The sequence below is a fragment of the Sinocyclocheilus rhinocerous genome, unplaced genomic scaffold (genome assembly GCF_001515625.1).
Source record: "Sinocyclocheilus rhinocerous isolate Xijiao unplaced genomic scaffold, SAMN03320098_v1.1 scaffold166, whole genome shotgun sequence".
Lineage (NCBI taxonomy): Eukaryota > Metazoa > Chordata > Actinopteri > Cypriniformes > Cyprinidae > Sinocyclocheilus > Sinocyclocheilus rhinocerous.
In genome coordinates, this window is record NW_015633186.1 from 64,484 (window position 1) to 86,910 (window position 22,427).

The 22,427-nt window shown below is 36.6% G+C and overlaps 1 protein-coding gene across 2 annotated transcripts in view; it reads right to left on the reverse strand.

The window, feature by feature from the left end:
* Positions 1–3,553: 3,553 nt before the first annotated feature.
* The window catches only part of LOC107743627 (RNA-binding protein Nova-1-like), a 54,853-nt gene continuing 35,979 nt past the window's right edge, over positions 3,554–22,427 (reverse strand). For both annotated transcript variants that reach the window (XM_016556960.1, XM_016556959.1), the window contains 2 exons: positions 16,616–16,782; positions 3,554–4,715 (listed from right to left, as the gene is read on the reverse strand). In XM_016556960.1, the coding sequence (XP_016412446.1) occupies positions 3,693–4,715; positions 16,616–16,782 (1,190 nt within the window). In that variant the 3' untranslated portion in view covers positions 3,554–3,692. The remainder of the gene's footprint in view (positions 4,716–16,615; positions 16,783–22,427) is intronic.

The following is a 22,427-nucleotide window of genomic DNA, read 5'->3' on the forward strand; positions in this document are numbered from 1 at the left end:
TTAATGTCGCTAAATTAACCCTCCGTTACCCAACTTTTCCCATTGTTTTTCTTAGAAATTATCACAAAACATTGATAAGTCTGTACAAAATGAGTGCTATAGTAATGATGCTGAATATGACCATGACTATGAATGGATTTGGTTTCTGTGGCCTAGTTTTCATGGACAACAAAAACTCCATCTTGGTCTTAGCAAAACTAAAAATAAAAAGGTAAAAATGTGAAAAAGCTAATATAATAGCTCAAACTGTTGTTGCCATGCAAAGATTTGTCCTCAAAATGAATGCACATTGCCTAATTGTTTTTTTTTTTGTACGATTTTTTGTCTTCACTTTTTTTTTTAAATCCACGCTTCACTTGGTATCATGCAATATCAACGTGCAAAAAAGATAACATCTATCTTCACAAAATACATTTTCAGAACTATAAAAGGCTGACTTAAGAATGCTGATAACTTATAAAACTTTAACCATGCTAAGCTAACTCGGCAGTCTTCTAGCCCCAGGGGATGTGTGTTAATGTCCACATGGCACCCTGTTTTTGTTTGGCCTACGAGATGAATCCCACCCTTCTTTTTTAACAAGGACTAGTTAGTTTAAGGGGGCAGAAAACTCTCAACCTTATAGTGCTAATGTCTATTTTTTGCTTCTCTAGTCACTTTACCCCCGCTAGTTATACCTTAACTGTGGCTTGTTTGGCACTTTTCACATTTTTTTTTCTTTTTTTAAATTACAAAAGTATGTCTGCTCTTAACTAATGGTGTTTAAATCACATTTAAATCTGTAAAGATCTATTTTGGCACAGGTTTATTTAATCAACTGCTATAGCAATTATTTCATTAGCAATGTAACATTTAGTTACACCTCTTACAACTACCACATCCTGCTAAATGACAGACCAGATATGTTTTTTTAATCTTAAATTTTAGTACATCACTTATTCAATAGCAGCATCTTCACAACTTAAAAAATAGTATATGCAAATCTACTTAACATCTAGGTAAATCCAAAGCTCCTACACAGACAGAAAAGGACAAGACATGACGACATGCTACTACGTATATTGCTTTCAGTACTCATCACATTTGATCTATTTTCCCAGTTATTAACAAAAAAACTAAACGAAAAAAAAAAAACTCCCATATGTACTGAATACAAAAACAACAAAACAGAAAGCTGCTCCTTGACACTATGTTGGCACCTTTTTATATATTTCACATTGAATTGTCACAGTAATATCTTGCTTTTAATGTGTCTTAAATCAAACGGTGATGTAACCGTTTTTTAAACAAGAAAAAAATTTATCTGGGGGATCTACTGAGACTCGTTCAAGCTCTGAAGTGTCTGATGAAGTACTGCATCATGGGTAAAACCGAATGCACAGATGCACTCTAAAATGCGGAGGCACTCGATTGCCATCGCTTCCTTGTCTTGATCTTCAAATCTGAATTATTACGTCCTATTGTTTGAAAATTGCACCTCAACAAAAACGTGCAACTATCTTATAGTAGAGTACCTGGAGTCATTGCTGTTTCAGACCTCCTCACCTTGGGCGCAACTGCTATACACATTCATATTTATCCAAACTTATCACCTTTACACGCATTTACACACACATGCACACCATACAAACACATGGATGGCTCGTATTAAGTCCCTTTTGGAAAGTGTGATGTGCGCAAGTGTGATCTACTGCAAGCTTCTAGTTCTACTCTGTAGGCGCGTCTTCCCTTTAGCATCGTCATTGTTTCGTGAAAGGGCAAGCAGACATGCACTGTTACACCAGACATTGCCACCCATGGAGAGATGTGAGAGAAAAGGGGGTCTCTGGGTTGATGTGTCAGAATGGGGGTGCACAAAGGTAAAAAGGGGTGTTGAGAAGAGGTGAGGGGAGGTGATGGTTTTTAGATGAGAATAAAGAAGCCTCCTTACCAATCGGCTCAGATTTACTCTCCCTGGTGCTCCAATAGCAAAGGAGAGGAAAGAATCATAACTTTAGTCATTGAGAGAGAGAGCACCAACTCTGTCTTTTTCTGTTGGTCTAATTCTTCTTTGGGAAATGCTCTCTGTGCTGAAGTCTTGATAATAAGGAACAGTTTGGTATTTTTAAGCTCATTCCAGCCGGTAGAGAATCAATATGTTGTCGTTTAGACACAGAATCATTTTGGAAGACACCTAGAGTTTAAACGTATAGAATATACCATCCTCTGCCCCTTCACGATAAATATACACGGTCAGCTGGCGGGTAGTTAGTGCACACTTGGAAAGATATGGTTGGATACTGCAACATGATGCAAAAAAACTGGTCCGAAGAGTCTGACCTCAACCTAACAAACCATCCAGGCTTCTTTTCCGCCCTACGGTAAGCGATACCTTGACTCCACGTAGGTTGTTATAAATATGAGACGTTCCACATGAGTACATTCCATCATGGTGATGCATTGATGCGATAACGATATAGAAACCCTGACTTTTTTTGGCCTTCCATCACGGCCTCCACACTTCACAGTGCATTAAGACAAAATTCAGTGTACTCAGATTCAAAACAAAAAGGTAATGGGACCTTATTAGCAGCACATACGTCGCACATGGGTATTTCAGATCTGCACAGGATGATCTTCACACGGGCACCCAGTTCTAAAATTTGATTCACTGGTGACTCGGGACATATATTAAAAAAAACTGTGATAGAAAAGACAACCTGGGACTTCCATGTTACCGAGCAGCCTGTGCAGATCAGAATTTGTTCATAGTCATTCAGTAGTATGTTGTTCATGAAATGCCTCAGAGCTGTGAGGGCCAATTTCTGATTTGATATGGAATATCTACGCAAATTTTCCCGTAGATTTGCGCAGATATTCGACTGCAGTGGCTCAAAGTGCACAATCTCTCGCGCTGCAGAGGGGCAGCATAGAGTAAAGATGGGGATATGTTTTGGGATGTTACATAAAAGGATTGGCTTTCATATAAAGTCGTATTCTGACACTCCCTTGGACTTGTGCAAAGACCTACATTCTCATTCAGTAGATATGTGAATAAATTGTCTAGTCCCACTGTGATTTCAAGTCTGCGTATGTTTAGTTGCATTTTCAGCATTTAAATCTGGTAATAGTTTGCTGAGTGTGTGTGTGTATATGTGTGTGTTTTGTGTTAATATCACTATACAGTACATCTGCCCCTATTCTCTCTGTTGGTGCCGACGGTGCAGTTATCACTGGACGTTAAATAAGACATATATTACATGGACACACGATTCAATCTACTTAAATAAAAAACTAAATCCAAAATATTATCTTTACATTCATGTCAACCTGAATTCACAGATTAAGAAAAACAAAAGGAAATACCTCAATCCTTATGGGTGAAATCATATTAATAAATAACGTTGATGGTGATGATAATTTGTAATAATAATAATAGTAGTAGTAATAATAATAATGATAATAGTATTTGTATAAACACCAGACCTCAAATCCCATAGACGAATGCCACAATTTTCTAGGAGCTCTGGTACGAAAGATTCAGGTGCGTTTTGCGTCCTGGCCTATGAAGGAATTCTTTCCATTTTTTTTAATACTGAGATTTTTCCCACAAAGAATGTGGCTGATTTCCGTCGATATTCGTGCCCTCCATCTTTCTCTGTATCTTCCCCATCCCCCACTCTTTTTCTCTCCTTTTTTCATACTCCCTGTTTTTAGCCCACCTTCTGCGGATTGGTGGCCCTCACACCCTGCTCGTATGTGATTCGCTGGCTGATAAGATATTGGGCTGCCTGTGTGGCGGCTGGTGATCCGGTAATGGTAACTTTACGGTTTCTGGTGCCAGGAACAAACTCTCCCTTTTTGGAGATCTGAATGCGGGCTCCCGTCAGCTCTTGGTACTCCACAAGCGTTTTGCCTCCCTTCCCCAAAATGGCACCCACCAAGTTCTCCGGCACCGCAATCTCCACCACATCTTTGTGACCCTCGGTCAGCTTCTCGGTGGCCAGCAGGGAGCTCGCCATCAGCGGGGAAGCGGCGCTCAGGTAGCCGTTGGTGGCTCCGGTGGCGGCGGCGAGCGATCCTAGCGTGAAGCCTCCCAGGCTGGTCGCCGGGTGGCCAGAGCTGGTGGACGCATCGCTGGCGTAGGAGGCTAGCAGGTTGGCGGCCGCGGCTGCGGCGGGGTTGGCGCTTGCGGCCACAGCGGCGAGGACTCCTGAGGCAGCCGCAGGGTTGAGCCCTAGGCCCAGGGAGTTGGTATTGTATCCGTAGCTGGCTAACGTGTTCAGCGCGGATGTGATAGTCAGCAGGTCGTTTCCTGAGAAGCTGGACATGGTGGTGGGGAAAGCGCCCACTCCAGCCAGACTGGCCTGCCCTAGGAGACTGGAGGCCGTGGCTGCCGCCGCCGCCGCAGCAGCCGGCATCACCTCTGCCGAGTTGGCGTATGGGGAACCGGTGGGGTTGGAGTTGGCCACAGGGCCGGAGATGTTGGAGTAGCTGATGTTCAGACAGCTGCTGCTCTGTGGGTCCTCCTGGATCTTCTGCACAATGATCTCCACAGCCTTGCGGTTCTGCTCAGGCTCCCCGCTGATGGTGACAACGCGTTCCTGCAGGTTGATGCCTTCGGGTTTCTGTGAGAGCTGGACCCAGGCGCCGGACTGCTCCATGACGGCCTTCACCGTGGCTCCGCCCTTGCCGATGATCAGCCCTGCCGTGCTGTTGGGCACTATGAGCTTGGCCTGAAGAGAACATAAGCAGAGAGGCCGGTGTCAGTTAATGAGTCAATCTCCAGCACTCTTGTGCTAGTTAAGCATGCACCATTTTTTTTTTCAGTTTTGGGATTTACAAGTAGGAAGAATGTTTTTTATCCACTGGAAGCCCATTAGTGGCAACACAACCAGTGTCTTTGAACACAAACAACTATTTTTGCAGCAACTACACTCATATGTATTGAAAACCAAAGCCTGGACTTTTCACAGCAATTACTTTGTTTCAAGTTGCCTTTTTATCAATTAAACCACAAATCAAGTTACATCTAACGGATGAGTTTAATCTAGTAATTTAGCAGCACAGCAGCGTAGTGTTCTCAGAGAGTAAGTTTTAGACAATGTCTGCGAAAAACAATTTCCTCATTGATGGAGGGAAGAAAAGTGTAAACAGTGGTTACCATGGTTTCTTCCCTAACTTAGAAAGGCTTGCTCCTCTGATCAAGCAGTGACTCATGCTGGTACTTTTTACCAAAGCTTCATACAGAACATACTGATCTTGTTAAAATGTTGCTAAAAGCACTGTTACTAGATGTGTTCATTAAGGTTTCTTTCCTAAAAGTATTTGAATTTGTTTCTATGTAAGCGGTTTACATATCATGTTCTATGTATGAAACTGTATTTGGTGCTGTAACTGATCACCATTTTGAGCTTAAAAAATATTAAAATAACATAAAAGGATTAGATACCTTTTGTTTCTAGAATTTTATCTAGATTTTTTCCAGATTGTATCACATTAGGTCGACTGTAAAATATCAACAACAAAAAAATATTTAAAAAATTTGTTTATCTCAGTGTTGGAATTAACTAAACAATTAAAAAGATTTTTTACATTTTAAACTAATTTAAATACAGCTTAGATAAAATATACATATTAGATACACTTAAAATTAAAAATGTTGCCTTGGCAATTAATTAAACATGTTTAAGTTGAAGTGCTACAATTACTAAAAATAAAAATTTAATTAAAAATACTGTAATAGTGTATAAATAATACTAAAATGACACTGGTTTATCTGAGATACAAAACACAATGAAGTAGGGTAAACGTACCTATTAAGCTCATCAAAATCTACATTGAGACATTTTTAGTGCACAAGATATTGGTTTCAGTACAAAAAGTTATGTTAAAATAAAATATTAATCTCTCACACAAAAATATTTAATTATATTTTAAATGACAAAAGCATTTCAATTAAGATATACATCATTAAATGCAAAAAGTCCGGCTGTGCTTAATGGGTACATGTTTGTACCCTTTAAGCACACCCCTGTGCCCATTAAGCTCACATCATGTTTTATTAAAAATTCTTGTTTATTTTAAACAACCTTTTTAAAGAATAATTGAAAAATATTTTTTTTAATGTACAAAGTCAATCACAAAAAACAGAACACAAAAATCAAACAACAAAGCACTCAATTTGATCAGTTATATTCATAATGAAATGTCATTTAAGCACATTGCAACATCTAGACTAGTCCATGTTCAGCTAAGTAACACAAATTCAAAAATCAAATAAAACAAACCAATAAAACATTTCATTCATGGGGATGAACACAGAAACTATCCTCATTATGAAGCCTCTTATTAAATGGATGTCAACCTATCTATAGTCTCTTAAGGCTGGAATACACTACATGATTTTTGCCTTGATTTTCCACAGATTTACAGTTTGGAGAAGTTCACAGTAGTTGCCAAAGGTCAGAGCCAGTCTGCAGATTTGAGTTGACAGAATCTATAGAAAATCATTCAAAATGACCACCAGACAGTGTGAACACATGGAGACTCATATCTTAGCGTGCAATGATCTGATTGACTTGAAATTACAGGAGGTATGTAGGAACAAACACATCAATTGGTTAAGACATCAAGTATGATAATACATTATTTTTTCTTTTTATAATCTGAGCTCAAATGTGGAAGAGTGCTTAATGGGTACGTGAGCTTAATAGGTACGTTTTCCCTATATCAAAACAAATATGAGACAGGAAGCAGAAAACAAAAAATATGATTAAAATGATATTCTTATAAAAATTACAAGAGAGGAAAACTGCAGCACTGATGAGCCCAGAAAATGATGCATTAGAAGATAAATATAAAGATGCTTGTGTGTTTTGTTCTTGTACTTCCTGAGCTGTGAATCACTAGGTAAATAGAGGCACCTCTTGAAAAGCATCGTTATGGATGTAAAAGTACAAGCCAGTAATGCCTGTGAAGTAATATATTAGCGTAGCACACAATCTTATACAGCTAGTCAGCTAACTGTGTTCTGTAGCATCTGCGATATGTTGCTAAAACTATCTTTTGGATCTAACTGTAATTATTTCCCACATCTAAGTTCCAGGTTATAATCTGCAAAAGTCTAAACGTTAATCTTTTCATTTTACAATAAGTAGTGAAACTTACCCAAAATAAAGGCTTAAATATTTTTTCTTTTTATAATCTGAGCTCAAATGTGGAAGAGTGCTTAATGGGTACGTGAGCTTAATAGGTACGTTTTCCCTATATCAAAACAAATATGAGACAGGAAGCAGAAAACAAAAAATATGATTAAAATGATATTCTTATAAAAATTACAAGAGAGGAAAACTGCAGCACTGATGAGCCCAGAAAATGATGCATTAGAAGATAAATATAAAGATGCTTGTGTGTTTTGTTCTTGTACTTCCTGAGCTGTGAATCACTAGGTAAATAGAGGCACCTCTTGAAAAGCATCGACTCCCAGGGGTCAGTGTTTCCATGGAAACTCAACTCCAGCATTCAAGTGGGACTGAAAGGGAGTCGGAATGATGCATAGCAACCAACCAGCCAACCACCCTCCCACCCCCCACCTTATATGCTCGCAACCATTCACTTAAAACCACCATGCTACTTGTGCCATAATACCGCATGTGCGCACATGTATAAGAAAACATCACACACTTTTTGAATTTCATCCGTGTAACTTGACATTCGCTTATTAATTGAACCAACAAATTAGCACTTGATCTCTTTGATCATTGCTGGATACATCTACGCACCATAGCATTGTGAGAAAACAAAATACGCGGTGTGGTGTTCACTTTGACAGTTAATTACTCTGTATAATGAAAAGCTCCAGCCCTCCGAGAGCACTTTGACAATGCTGGATTCAGAATATCTGCACTGTCAAAATGACAGATAGAGAGATGAAAATGGTAAAAAGGGGAGACGAGAGGAGCGAGGATGTGTGTGTCTGTGGGGGCGTGTGTTTGTATGTGTGTGTATGAACAAAGCAAAGGAGAGACTAGAGGAAAGCAGAGTGAGTGAGAGAGGCTGGGGAGGGGGTGGTGATCGGCTCAGCCTTTACGTTTGTTTCTTTTGTGAGCTCTTTCGTTCTTTTCACTCTTTGCCTCAAGGTCTGCTGAAGCTCGCTGCCCACAGACATATCTTTACAGAGGCTGTTTAGCCTTGCCACTGTAGCTCGAACTCTCATTCAGCTGAGCCGAATTAGCATAGAAATGAAAAACTGCCGACAGGAAATTTCATGGACTCCTACATTCACCTTTTATCTTGCTAGAATAAACAGAACCTTGAATAAGGAATGTTTTGAGCAAAATAATTGTATTCGCGATTAGTGTTTAATGCAATGGAAAGCAGATTGTTTTTGGCACCAGAGACATACTGTGATTGATCTGTACATATGCAGTGCAGTCCAAAGGTCTGAGACCTCCAGTGAAAATGCTTCTATTTTGCCAAATTATCTATTAGCAGATTAGACTTGTGACCTTTTGTTCAAAGGAGTTCACAAATTGATTAGTGACCTCAAAATCCGAATCTAACATTTTTTATTTCATTTAATTTTATTCCTTTTTTTTTTTTAATTTTCCAAATCCTAAAACGTTTTTCAGGCTTCAATTGAATTAGATTTTAATGTGCTCTCAAACTTTTGGATTCCACTGTATGGACAAAATATATTAAGACGGAGCTCATAGAAGTATTACAATTTAATAGTAAATTGTAGGGATACATTTAAATAATTTCACTATTAGTAACTTCCTGATTCAGATTTTGACTCCAAATCTTCATGTAGACCTTTAATTAAATGCACTGTATGCACACTAATAATTCATATTTTTTTTAATTTTAATTAATAATTATTTAAAATAAAAAAAACATGGTCACCTGGCTGATATAATGCCAATATTTATACGCTATTGTCCAAAAGTTTGGGGATGGCAAGATCGTTTTGTTTTATTTTTTGAAAATAGTCTCTTATACTCACCAAGGCTGCATTTATTTGATCAGAAATACAGTCATATTGTGAAATATTATTACAATTTAAAATAAATGTTTTCCATTTTAATTTAATTTTAATGTTTTAAAATGTAATTTATTCCTGTGACGGTAAAACTCACCAAAATTTTTTTTTACTGCCCTCATACTTTTGGATGGTAGTGTATAAATCAGTAGTTAATATATAGACAGTAGTCAATATATCTATACATATATCTGAAGGTAGTCAATATATCTGTCTATTAGTGCTGTCAAATCGATTAAACATGATTAATCGCATCCAAAATAAAAGTTTATGTTTACATAGTACATGTTTGTGTACTGTGTATATTTGTATACATGTATATATTTAAGAAATATATGTAAGATATAATTATATTTATGTACAATTTAAATCATATATAAATATGAATATATATATACACACACACAGTACACACACATGTATACACAAACTTGTATCCACACATGTATACAAATTATGTATACACATAACTTTTATTTTGGATTTGACAGCACTACTGTCTATCCAAAAATATTATCAACAACACTCTTACATTTACACCAAAATCCACAATATGACAAAGACGATTTTTTTTCAAACTAACTATTAGCATAATTAAATGACATTTGTTGCTACTTATAGCAGATCCAGCTCTTCCACCTTTTTCTTTATGATGCCATCATTTTTGATGATGGGATTTGGCAGGAGAAGCGCTGATTGAAATGAGGTTGTTGGGAAGGAATCGAGCAGCGTCGACACATATGCAGGTTAATTTCACTGAATGCATCCAAGTGCTGAGCTAGAGGAGGTGGATGCCTGCTACGTCTATCTATAAAAGAGTGAACGGAAGAGGGAGGCTGAGACAGAGAAATAAAGAGTGCAAGACGGAGAGAGAGACGCCTGCTGCCGCTGCGCCACCAGTCATCTGGGACTAGAAGCCTTTGATGAATTGTCGGGAGGATGCTGCAGGGGGTTGTGGGTAATGGGCAATGAAAGATTGGTCAGCCATGAAGGACATGTATGTACTCCTTATGTAGACTGTGTTACTTTGTTCTATTACTGCTACAAAAAAATAGAAAATAATGAGAGCAGCATCTGAGACTAGCAAGAAATTAATCAAAGGATACGTTCTCGTTCTATGTGGCTTTTTGCTGAACGGGCAGATGAGGCCCCAGGAGTCTTTGTATCCGGCTGCGCGTTATAAAAACCGCTCCGCCGCTGAAAAAAGCAATTCAAACTTCCTCTAAACTCTTTCTACTGATGTGCCAGCAAAATGCACCCAGTCCTGAAGATGGCAGGGGTCTCAAACGATATGACCCCTGGCGCATCCCACCCGAGCAACTGTTCCCCCCTCCCAACCTCTGTCCCCGGAACAGTGCCTGACTCTAGAGCCGTAGCTGTTTGCACTTTGAAGTCTTAAGCGCTTGCCTTTGGGTTAATCGCCTGTCTCCTGATCCTGGGCTTAGCCGCCCATCTCTGTACAGCATCTGCCTGTGTGCTCTGGCTGCTGGCATTGACAAAAAAAAAAGACTCCACACGAGTTAAAAATAACACCCTGTCCTCCTCCTCCTCCTCACCTTGGTCTTATGACTGTCGTGAAAGGTTGTTGTTTGCTAGCGAGGGTCCTGTACAAGTGGTCGACTCTCAATTTGCACTCCCTATAATTCTTTCTGTCAGGCTCACGCGCAGCAAGCAAGCTTGTGATACTGTATGGCTAATTTTCACTGCCGTTTTATATTTTGAGCACAAGAGCAGAATGCAACAAGCTACTCATTTCACCTGTACACTGTAAAAATAGATTTTCGACGTTGTAAATAAAAGATTATTAGAGTATGTTTTAGAAGAAATTACTATTTCAGTCTTTATACTTCAAAATTTCACATTTACTTCAATGTTACTTGCTGATTCTTTGTGAAATTTACTAGCAATTTCTGAGTACAAATTGTTTCTCCACCAATTTTTAAATCTTGTTATACTACTAAATTAGTTTTTTCTACTTTTAGACACGAGGGTGGTAAAAAGGATATATTTGGAGACATATCAAAACAATTAACGTGCATTTATGAGTGCAAAAGACAACAGTTTCCTCTATAAATAAACAAACAATTTTAGCCCTCAGCTATCTAGACTGCATTAAATAACCCTAAGTGAAATCACAAGGGGTGACACACCCAAAAATAGTCTGTCCTGTAACGGCCGAGCTCATAGTAAACTAAAATAGGGTCCTCAATCTCCCCAAAATCCAGTGTGCTGCCCTCTCCAATAGAACACATTCATATTTTAAGTCTCAGATTGACATTAATTTGAATAAACATCTAGAATGTGACAAACATTCTGAGATCTTAAATGGATAGTTTACGAAAAAATTTAAGTACTGTCATCATTTACTCACCCTCATGTCATTCCAAACCTGTATGAACACAAATGAAGATGTGTTTTTTGTCTATCCAATTGAAGTCAATGGGGTCCAATGTTGTTTGGGACCTCACTGACTTACATTGTATGGATAAAAACACTTTTCTTCATAAACATTCTATAAAAAAACCTTTTGTGTTCCACAGAAGAAAAGTCATTGCATGAAATGAAGATGAGTAAATGATGACAGAATTTGGAAAACTATCCCTATAAGTTCATATACCAGTAAGTTGCATGATTAAAGATCTTTAAATGTTGATATCTACATAAAATAAACTTGCATCAGAAAATATCCATCTCAACATTATAATTTGAACCGCTAGCCTTGACATCCCAGATCTCACCAGAACCCAAACGCAGATCAACACCAAACGAAGTATGCGCCTTGCAGATGCATATTTAATAAAGATCTAATTTATTATTGATTTTTATGTTATTTCAGACAGCTCAAGTCCTGCATCCATCAAAGAATGTTACAACTCGTATCTCCAGGGGTCCGGCTCAGGATTAGAGATGCACGAGCTTAGGATAGAGTACATTATCTCACACATAGACAATATGAGATCACCACAGTCCAATATCAATGGGGCGACCTGCTTTTAAGGTAGGTGTGACACTCGCTGTGAGACTTGATATAGACATGTCAATTCTTCTGAAATAGCCAATATAATCCCTGATAATAATGCTCATCGTTCGGACTTATTAATATCCTCTTGTATCATCCATTGGACATGCTATTTCAGGGCTTTATGTTGCACATAGAGTGAAAACAATATTTACACCTCTTAATTTTACACCTCTTTTGACAATTGTTATCACATTTCATGGTTATAAAATAAAGTTTTGAAATTATAAATCACAGAAAACTGAAAAAGTCTGAGTTTTTTATAGTAAATATATTTTTGGAATGGAATTTAGTGCAATTTGTAAGTGCAATAACTATAAAATAGTTTTGAAATTATAAAGAGCAATTGCAAGACAAACATTTTAAAGAGGCACAAAACTAGAAGAAAAATTTGGTTGCACTTTACTTAAAGCCTTTATGTATAATGCATTATAAAGGATTATTATTAAAGGGTGTAATGCATTATAATTATTATGTGCATTGTAATACATTATATCTTGTCATAAATAATTGTAACCGAATTTAAAATGCATAGTGTAACAATGAATTGATTAAGTGTTATAATATATTAACTAGGGTTACAATTATTAATGAAATTGTACAATTAATGTGCATTACAAGGCATAATTAAATTAAAACTACTTTTATAATGCATTATACATAAAAGCGCTAAGTAAAGTGTTACCAAAAATGTAGTCAATTTTCCACTTGTTTCATTAATAATAATTTTTAGAAACCATTTTATTGAGATTACACTCACAAAAAGCAATTTCTAGCTAATTAAATATTTTATAAATTAATAAAAGTATTTAATTAGATAAATATATATATTAAATAAAATAGTTTATAAATGAATGGAAAAAATTTACTCATTCTAAACATTTGAAACATGACTTCTCAGGGCCTGGAAACCACAATTCCCTGATATTTCCATATTTTCCACGACCCTGTAAAAATCATAAGATCGTGAATGAAAGATCTACACATGCTTTCCACAAATACGTTGTGACTGTAAAAACAAACAACCAACAGAGTCTGCAAATACTAAAGACACACAACACAGATGGCATCTGTCCTTTCTTTCACCCAAAAGAGATTTGATGCCCGCCATTAGAGGATGTACTTCCTTGTCCAACATCCAATGTTGTGTAAGACTCTCCCTCTCCATTGGCTCTTCTGGAAATGAGATCGATACTCCGTGGAGAGACAGTGACCTTTTTCCTGGCCGGCTGATGGATTTGAAGGTTAAAAAAGGCATAAAATATTTTAGCCAGTCACCATCCCTCTAGAGAGCAGAGTGGGGAGGAGAGAGAAGGGAAGGGAAGGCTGGGCTATTGGGTGAGAAGGTTTTTTTCAATTTTAGACATTATAGCAATTTTCCTGATGTCGCTTTTAATTTAGGAGACGAGCAGAGAACACAGCAGTGTTTCGCTTGGCGGTCTATGTGTGTGTGCGGGCGTAGTGCTCCAATGAGAACTTTTATTAGATTCACGATGCAGGATAATTAAATAGGCTGGCTTTGGTGGTGTCGTGAAGGGAAAGGATGGTTGGAAACAACACAGCCACTTAAGGCAATCCCACTGATCAATATAATAGAAGCAAAGCTGTGGGTTATTACGGAAAAGCCAGTGATGCATGGAGAAATTCATTCTTTTCTCTGATGCTGAAAAATAGAGATTACAGAGAAATTGTTCCACTTTTCAAAGTCATGAGCGAAGCAGGAGGAACCGTTAATGGTGTTCCAGTGCCAATGTTCATACATACTAGGGCTGGGCGATATAGCTAAAAAATATATCAACGATATATGTTTCATATCGTTCGGTATCGATAATTATTGACATTTTTTATAACCTTTTTTAAAACAGAGCAATAGAATATTCTTTTTAAATTTAACCACTGTATTTTTTATTTGCACACTTTACTAAGACAAACAACAAATATATATATATATATCTTTTTTTTTTTTTTTTTTTTTTTTTTGTCAGTTTCGCAATGCTAATTGACCATAGTTTCATACTGTATAAAAAGGTACTGTAATTTGATTTAAAGGAATCCACCCCCCCAAAAAAGCTAAATATTTAAAACATTAAAATGCAACGTCACTTACATCATTATCACCGCATCTTGCGCACTACTGATGACGCTCCCTGACGCACTCCTAACATTCGATTGTACCATTTTTGCATTCAAATGCAAATGTTTATTTTAAATTTGACTAATATTAATTTTTTTTATTCACAATCTCCTCATCACAGGCAGGCCCAACACTCAATTCAGCATGTGTTCTGTTTGTGTGAGCTGTCTGCGTCACTCATAGCACGTGCCTATATCATGCACTACATCGAACATTTTTTATATCGTTATCGATGAAGGTATACCGTCGATAAATATCGATACCGTTTTATTGCCCAGGCCTAATACATACTATGTGGATATGCTTCAGAAGTCAGCTGATCCTTAATGAAAGTAGAGAATATGTATTTCTTTCCCCTTGAGTGATTTGAGAATTATTGTAATTGCCATATGTAGTACTATAGATTTTCAGTTGAATAATAGACATTAGGATTGATTTGTTTTAGGATTGAACGTTCGCTCGCATATACAGTGTCTCTTCAGTCACAAAAATGCAAATGCCCAACTGCAGTGATTTACTGTGTCTACATATATAGACAACATCAGGGACTCTTGTCTTCCTGTGCATTAATGGTCCTTTTCCTGAAAAAACAGGATGTGGGAAACAGGCGGAGAAAAAGATCAGAGGAAACCTGCACAGACCAGAGGAAGCCGCTGCAGGCTGGCACTTTACCATCTGAGTTTAGTTAAACACTGTCTGAAACAATGAGGTGTCCATAACAATAAGCCATCTAGATGATCAGATTGATTTCCTGTGCTGCCGGGTGGGTGTGGAAGGGCGGGTGGATTAAGTTAGGTGTCAGTCGCGCTCTTGCCCTGACCATTTGGTTGCAGGCTCAGTGGTTTACGTTCCTGACCAGAAATCAGCAGCTGTTGCTTAATATGACTTCAATTCTTGCCCTCGATCTCTCAATCAGTGTGTACTGCAATGAGATACATGCCATGACAGCCGCGTGTTGTGTGGTGACAATTGGAAAAGAACGCAATGGCAATGCAAGATCATATGACCTCAATCACATTACAATGTGGACCAGATTCAAGCAAATCGCAATTTTGACTAGAATCCTTTAGTGCAAAGTCATATATGATAAAATAAAAAACTGAATTAAATATCGACAAAAATATTTTGTGAATAATGAATATATAAAATATACTTAATTTATTACTAAACATTTCATTATAAAATATAAAAAAGTAAAAACATATACCTATACATATAGGGAGACAAAAATATACAGTATTTAGTGAATTATATAGTCATAGTGAATATGACTAAATATATATTATTAAATTACAATAATATATATTTTAATAATTAGATATATGTAGATATTAATAATTATATAATTTAATTATAGCAATTATATCACTATATATATATCTATATAACTGAATATATAATTCTATATATTATTATAAAATTACTATAATAAAATAAACATATACCTATTCATATATAAAATGTTAAAATATTTTGAATATATATTTTCAAAATATATAGATATTATATAATATATAGAATATATATTTAATAATAAATTAAACAAAAAAGTTAAACAAACAGTATGTGTGTGCAAACTATCAATGAATAATCCTAAGTAAATTTCAAGGAAGTTAGTTATGACTAACTGGCTGTACATGCTCAATGTATCTCCACATTCTAACCTCTCTGCATTCCTATATAAAATATAGCTTGTCATATTGCACAATGCAGCAGAATGCAGGCAGTGCCTGCAGTGATGCTCTCCCAGCAGAGACAATAAAGTGCACTAAAGTGAGATGTGTTGCTCCGCTGATAAGCCCTATAATTACATGCATAAATAATTAGGTCGGCAACTCTGCAGGGGTAAGCATCTTGGACTTATGTTCTAGGAATTCAGGTTATGGCCCTGTCTTCACAGAGACTGCTCAATAAGCACAAAGAGGACACTTCTTTAATGGACAGGCTTAACTAAAAATTAAGAACAGAAAACGGCAGCATGCCGTAAATTATTCATGTATACATCCAACTCTCTCTCTTTGTTCTACGGGTGATTTAATTAAGCAAATGATAAATAAAGGAGAAGAACCATTGATGTGGATGACAACAATGCAGGAGCCCAGTAGATCAATGGACCATAATAATGGAGTGACCGGTGGCGGTAATCACCTAAACAGAGAGCCGGTACACAATCAATGACACACTCAGAATCTTCGAGAGTTTGTTTGACTGAGTTAACACTGTTTATTAGAAAGAATTATATAATCAAAATGTCCCTCCTCACTTCATTTCATTCTTTGACTATATTCATGGGTCCGTGGGATTGTGCTTTTTATTATAAAATCTTATATAATTGTAGCATAAATAAAAATGAAGTACACAATCTCATGCAAGATCTGAGAGGAAACTGGAAATAGGAAGAAACAGGAAATAGGGCGAGTTGAAGGAAGTGAGGCCTCACCTGTTTGACACGGTCAGGGTTGACGGTGGTCTGTGGCTGAAGTATGCTAACCGGCTCTGTTTTCTGAGCGCTCTGCGGCATCTCCCGCACCTTCTCTGCGATGAAGTCATGGACGCTGTTCAGCGCCTCTACAGTGCCCTGGATCAAGCAGACACGCTCTGTTGTTCCTAAAGGAGGCACACAAAGAGAATTATAGTTTAGGCTCAGTGTGATTTACCGATGTTGTCTAAAGTGTGCTGTAGAGTGATTAATAAAATGGCATTTTTCTTAGTGCGGTGATGAGGTGAGGGCCAAAGGAGCATGTTTTCTGTGTAATAAACTAAAAACGGGTTTCCAAAAGCCACTGCATTGTTCCAACATGCTTCAGTATTTTCCATGTCAACTTAATTCTTAACTTTAAAAAGATTTCTTTTAAAATCACATAACCAGCCAAAAAATACTTATTCTGAAATGCTTTCTCTTATAGATTAAAATTTAGTGCTGTGAAATCGATTAATCGTGATTAATTGGATCCAAAATAAAAGTTTGTGCTTGCATAACGTGTGTATTGATGCATATATTTAAGAATATAATACATTATTATGTATTATAGTGTTCCTGTGGCTCAGTGGTAGAGCATTGTGTTAGCAGCGCAAAAGGTTGTGGGTTCGATTCCCAGGGAACACATACTGGTAAAAAAATGTATGCCTGAATGCACTGTAAGTCGCTTTGGATTAAAGCGTCTGCTAAATGCATAAATTAATTATAAATTATATACACAGTGAGTACACACATATATTATGTAAAAACAACCTTTTATTTTGGATGCGATTAATCGATTTGACAGCACTAGATTATTTAATAATGTCAGTGTAAGTTCAAGACAATTGCCATATCATCAAATAAATGATATATACATATAAATATACACAGTGAGTACACACATATATTATGTAAAAACAACCTTTTATTTTGGATGCGATTAATCGATTTGACAGCACTAGATTATTTAATAATGTCAGTGTAAGTTCAAGACAATTGCCATATCATCAAATAAAATATAGTAAAATAAAGTCACCCCTAAAATAATTATATGAAGTATACACATATTTAGTGTACAAAATAATATATAAAAAATTTCGAAATTTTTATAAATCTTTTGTTGACATTTCATATATATATAAAAGCACTTTAAAATTCCATTTGTCACCTGTACACGCTCCCTATAGTTATCTATATGCATATATTTCCCATCAACCTCTCATAAACATTTCTGCAGTAACCCAAAGTAGTTTTACTACTGCTGGTGTAAGACTGAGGTCGTTTGGCATGTTCTTGCGATTGATGGTGTTTGGAGCTAACATAGAAGCAGCATAAAATATCATCAGCTGACAACACCAGGAATCACTGATAACAGAAGGCTTTTACTTTCTGTTTTTACTCAACTAAATCTTATAATATTATGGCGCATTGTTTGTATGACAGCCACGTACAGTGATAAGTATCATACGTGTTATCAGAGAGTGAATCCGTCAGTCGCTGGGCCATCAATCATATTACACTAGAGACTACAGACATTGTGTTAGGAGACAAACAACCAGCATTAGAGCATCTGCCCATGTAAATACCATAGATCTATGTACATGCAGACTGAAGTTATGGGAGCAGCTGCAATAACAGTCGCCTGGCAATGCTACTATTTTTGGCAGCCTATTCACAGAAAGCCTTCCATTAGACGCCCCAAAGTCTCCACTTTCAATTAATTCTGATACAATATAGGCATTTCAACTCCAATTCCACAGAACATGAGGTTAAACGCATGCACACACACATACATTCACCATTGTTTTAACGGTGCAGACTCTAAACAAATTAACCGACTGCGGTTCTCTGATTGGTTACTAATCCTTCTACACTATAACATTTTGCCCGAAAGCGTGCTTCTGGGACATTTATTCTCCAAAACCCACCCGAAATCACACTGCGCCATAACAGAGGCAGTCAAATGTGGCCATTCAGATTCAGAAATAAAAACAAAATCCACAAAAGCTTTAAGTAGAAGGGAAGAGTGGGAAAAAACTCAACCAGACTGATCCGAAGCCAGGATCTCTTGGCTCCCGAGAGGCTGGGAAGCGAATCGGCCCTTATCGGCACGGCGCAGTAGGGTTTTCCGGTTTCCTTTTAACCTTCTATTGTTTACTAGCATGAAAATAATTGGGTTCGGTCCCAGACTAGCTATATGAAGCCGTGTTAATACACTCAAATTGAGGAATCTCAGGATCATGGATGGGATCTTACAAAAAAGAAAAGGGAAAAAAAAGCTTTGCAGAGCTCCCGACAGCTGGCGGCCCGAGAGTAATCTGTGGCAGACCAATCGGGGCGGTAGATTATTAGCGCAGAGATCACCATTGTTTTGGCAGGGAGATGAGGGGGGTAGGGTGTGGACAACACCAGTCAAACAACTGTCAGGGAATGAGGGCTAGTTTTGAAACATTACTTATTTTTATGGTATAAACATACATGCAATGAACTCCGCTAAATACCAAATAGCTGCATAGGCACAGTTATGTTGGCATACATGCAGAAAGCTTATGTGTTGTGTTGACTGTCTGGTGCTGGAGAGGTTGTGATGTGTCTGTTGTGAGATACTCAGCGGGATATGGGAAGAGGTGGGGGGAGTTTAGAAAGAGGTCACTGAGGATCTTCTTCCCTCCTGAAAACAGAAGGGTCACTTTCTGACACACGTTTAGGTTTCTGCCCATGGAGCTCATTGAAAGTGATGGGCAGTTTGCTTTACCACCCATCTAAGCACATAAACACCCCCCCTCAACAGCTCATTGCCTCATCAGCGTCCACACCAAGAAATAGTACACATAGTAGGGCTGGGCAATATTTTATATATACACAATATTTTCTATATTGTTTGGCTGACAATATAAAATTAGCCAACATTTACATACTAAATAAGACAGAATGGATATTCTTGGATATTTCAATGGATATTCTTTTTTTTTCCATCAAAGAATCTTAATAAAACATTAATAATAATAATAAAAAATGTTTATTTTGTACCTAATCAGCATATTAGAATGACTTCTAAAGGATCATGTTACACTAAAGACTTGAGTGATGATGCCAAAAATTCAGCTTTGCCATCACAGGAATAAATTATATTGTAAATATATTACAACAGACAACAAAAACATTTCTACTATTATTTCACAGTATTACTGTACTGCATTGCTGCACCCTTGGTAAGAGATTTATTTAAAAAACATTCCAAAAAAACCTACTGACCTCAAACAGTAATGTTTGTATATATGTGTGAGTATATATAAAAAAGGAAGATATAAAAATATAATTCTTCTGATAAAATATATATATAATGGAATGATCCAGAATGTTGCATGTTCTGGCATCTTTGATATGTTTTATTTAAAAAAATATATTAATTAATTTTATTACATTAATCATTTTATTACATTATATAAACATTATTTTATTACATTATATAATTTTGTTCATTTAGTTCATTTTTATTAAATTACTACTGTCTTTCTGCTATGAACTCATAGTTCCTCTAATAATAAAAAAACGAATAAAATAAGTAGAGATATACATATATAATGAATATCATGAAAAGAATTAAAAAAATATTCAGAAATATAATTTTTCTGCATAGCCCTAGTACACAGTGAACGAATGCCAGCCGTGCAGGCGGCAGTTAAAAATTTTGATTCTGATACAGGCCCTGTGAGTCACTGTGCTGCTTCTGAAATTAAGGTTTTGGTCTCCATCCATATAGACACAGAGGCTAGAGACTAATAGACATATTAATCACTGATTTCAGAATAAGTGCAAACTTTGTGCTAGTAGTAGCATTTAAAGAAACACATACGGCTTACAGTACATACAGACCAAGAGTTAAAACTAAGAAAAGGTATTGGGCAGTGTGGAGGTGTTTTATATAGTTGCCTAGGGAATGCCTGCTCGGCTTTGTTCACTCTTGTGCTAAATTGTTTTTATACAGTTGTTAAGTAGATGAGTCATTCATTCCTTGTTCTTGTTTCTAGATGGAGCACCTCTTTGGTGATTTAGCTACTGAGAACATTGACAAACATCATTATTGTTATTATTACTGCACAGGCTATCCTATCTTTCGTTACAGGAATGCCAATTTTTTTTCCCCCAAAAGCATATAAAGCAGAGGAGGGGCTGAGGCCTGTTTTGTGTAGTTGTGTGAGTGATGGAGTGTCTGGAAGGCTGTTCTAAAGAGTAACTCCATCATGACTTCAAAACTTGCAGCAAAAGACAATGTAAGTCCATAAGGGCCCCTAAACAAAACCACATGAGCATGTACAAAACATTAACATGTACTGTATGGAATGTAATGTTAGCTCATTAAAAAAAAGAGCCAATTAAACCATGTAAATAGTGCAACAATGTGAGGTAATGCCTAGATCCTGCTAATTATTTAGAGAGAGAACAGAAACATGGTGGCTCATGGATGGATATTTTGGTCATTTTGTTTACTCGAGTACTAGAGAGATGAATAATTTCATAGAAGGTGGGATGGTTTAAGAGAAGTATAGATCTGCATTATTTTGTTGGTCATTGTACAGACGTCAGACTGACGTCCATGGCCGGACATCATTTTTAAGGTGTGTCAGGTTAAAAATAGTCCAGCAGAAACATGTCTCAAGACCACAGCTCTGTCTAGCTGTTTGAAAAGCAGAATACGTCCTGTGTGAACGCCCTCTAATCTCTCCTCAGAGCGCTGCTGCTGCCAAAGACTCAGAGTCAGTGTTTGCGCAAATTGCTGTCAGAGTGGTAGGTACTGTTGAAAATGACGCCATAACTAAACCCGAAATAAAAAAATATGGCTATTTTTTTTACATTTGCGTGTAGTTTCATCATTTCTGAGTACTTGGGAATTCTTGTCCATCTCTACTTGTTACAAATAAAAGAAGTGTGTATGGAGAAACCAACTTTTACAATTTTGCCATCATTTACTCACCTCATGACATTCCAAACCTGTATAAGTTTCTTTCTTATGTTGAACACAAAAGAAGATATTTTGAAGAATGCTGGTAATCAAAAAGTTGATGGTCCCCTTTGACTTCCATAGTATTTCTCTCCCTACTATGGAAGTCAATGGGGACCAACAACAAAGATTCTTCAAAATATCTTCTTTTGTGTTCAACATAAGAAAGAAACTCATACCGGTTTAGAACTAAATTAGTTTAAATTCGATTTTTTTTTTAAATCTATGAGGTTTAAAGTAGTAGACGTTTTCTAAAAATGATGACAAATCATTGACAATCACAATGACAATCACAAACATAATCAGGTTTAATGTGGTTGATGTTGTTTCTTTTACTATTAAAGTATAATAGTAATAATAATAAAAATCATAATCAGGTTTAAAGCAGTAGATGTTGTATTCTAAACTATTAAATAATAGTAGTATTAAAGGTAATAGAAAAAGTAATAGTAGTAATAAAAGTATAAAGCAAGTAGATGTTTCTCAAAATTATATATACCGTATTGGCCCGAATATAAGACGACCCTGATTATAAGACGACCCCCCTTTTTCCAGATGTACCTTTTGGAAAAAGGCTTTTTAAAAGCCAAATCTTGTTTTTTCTCAGTAAAACACATTTTGTCTTCAATTATTTTCATATTGCATATTTTTCCTATTTTAATTTTTGTTTTGAAAGTATGATAAAAACTGGTAAAATGTACCAACAAATCACATTTAAAAAATATACACTTTTTGATATACCATAAAAATAAAAAAAAACGGGTAGCCCATCTGAATTATCCATCTAAT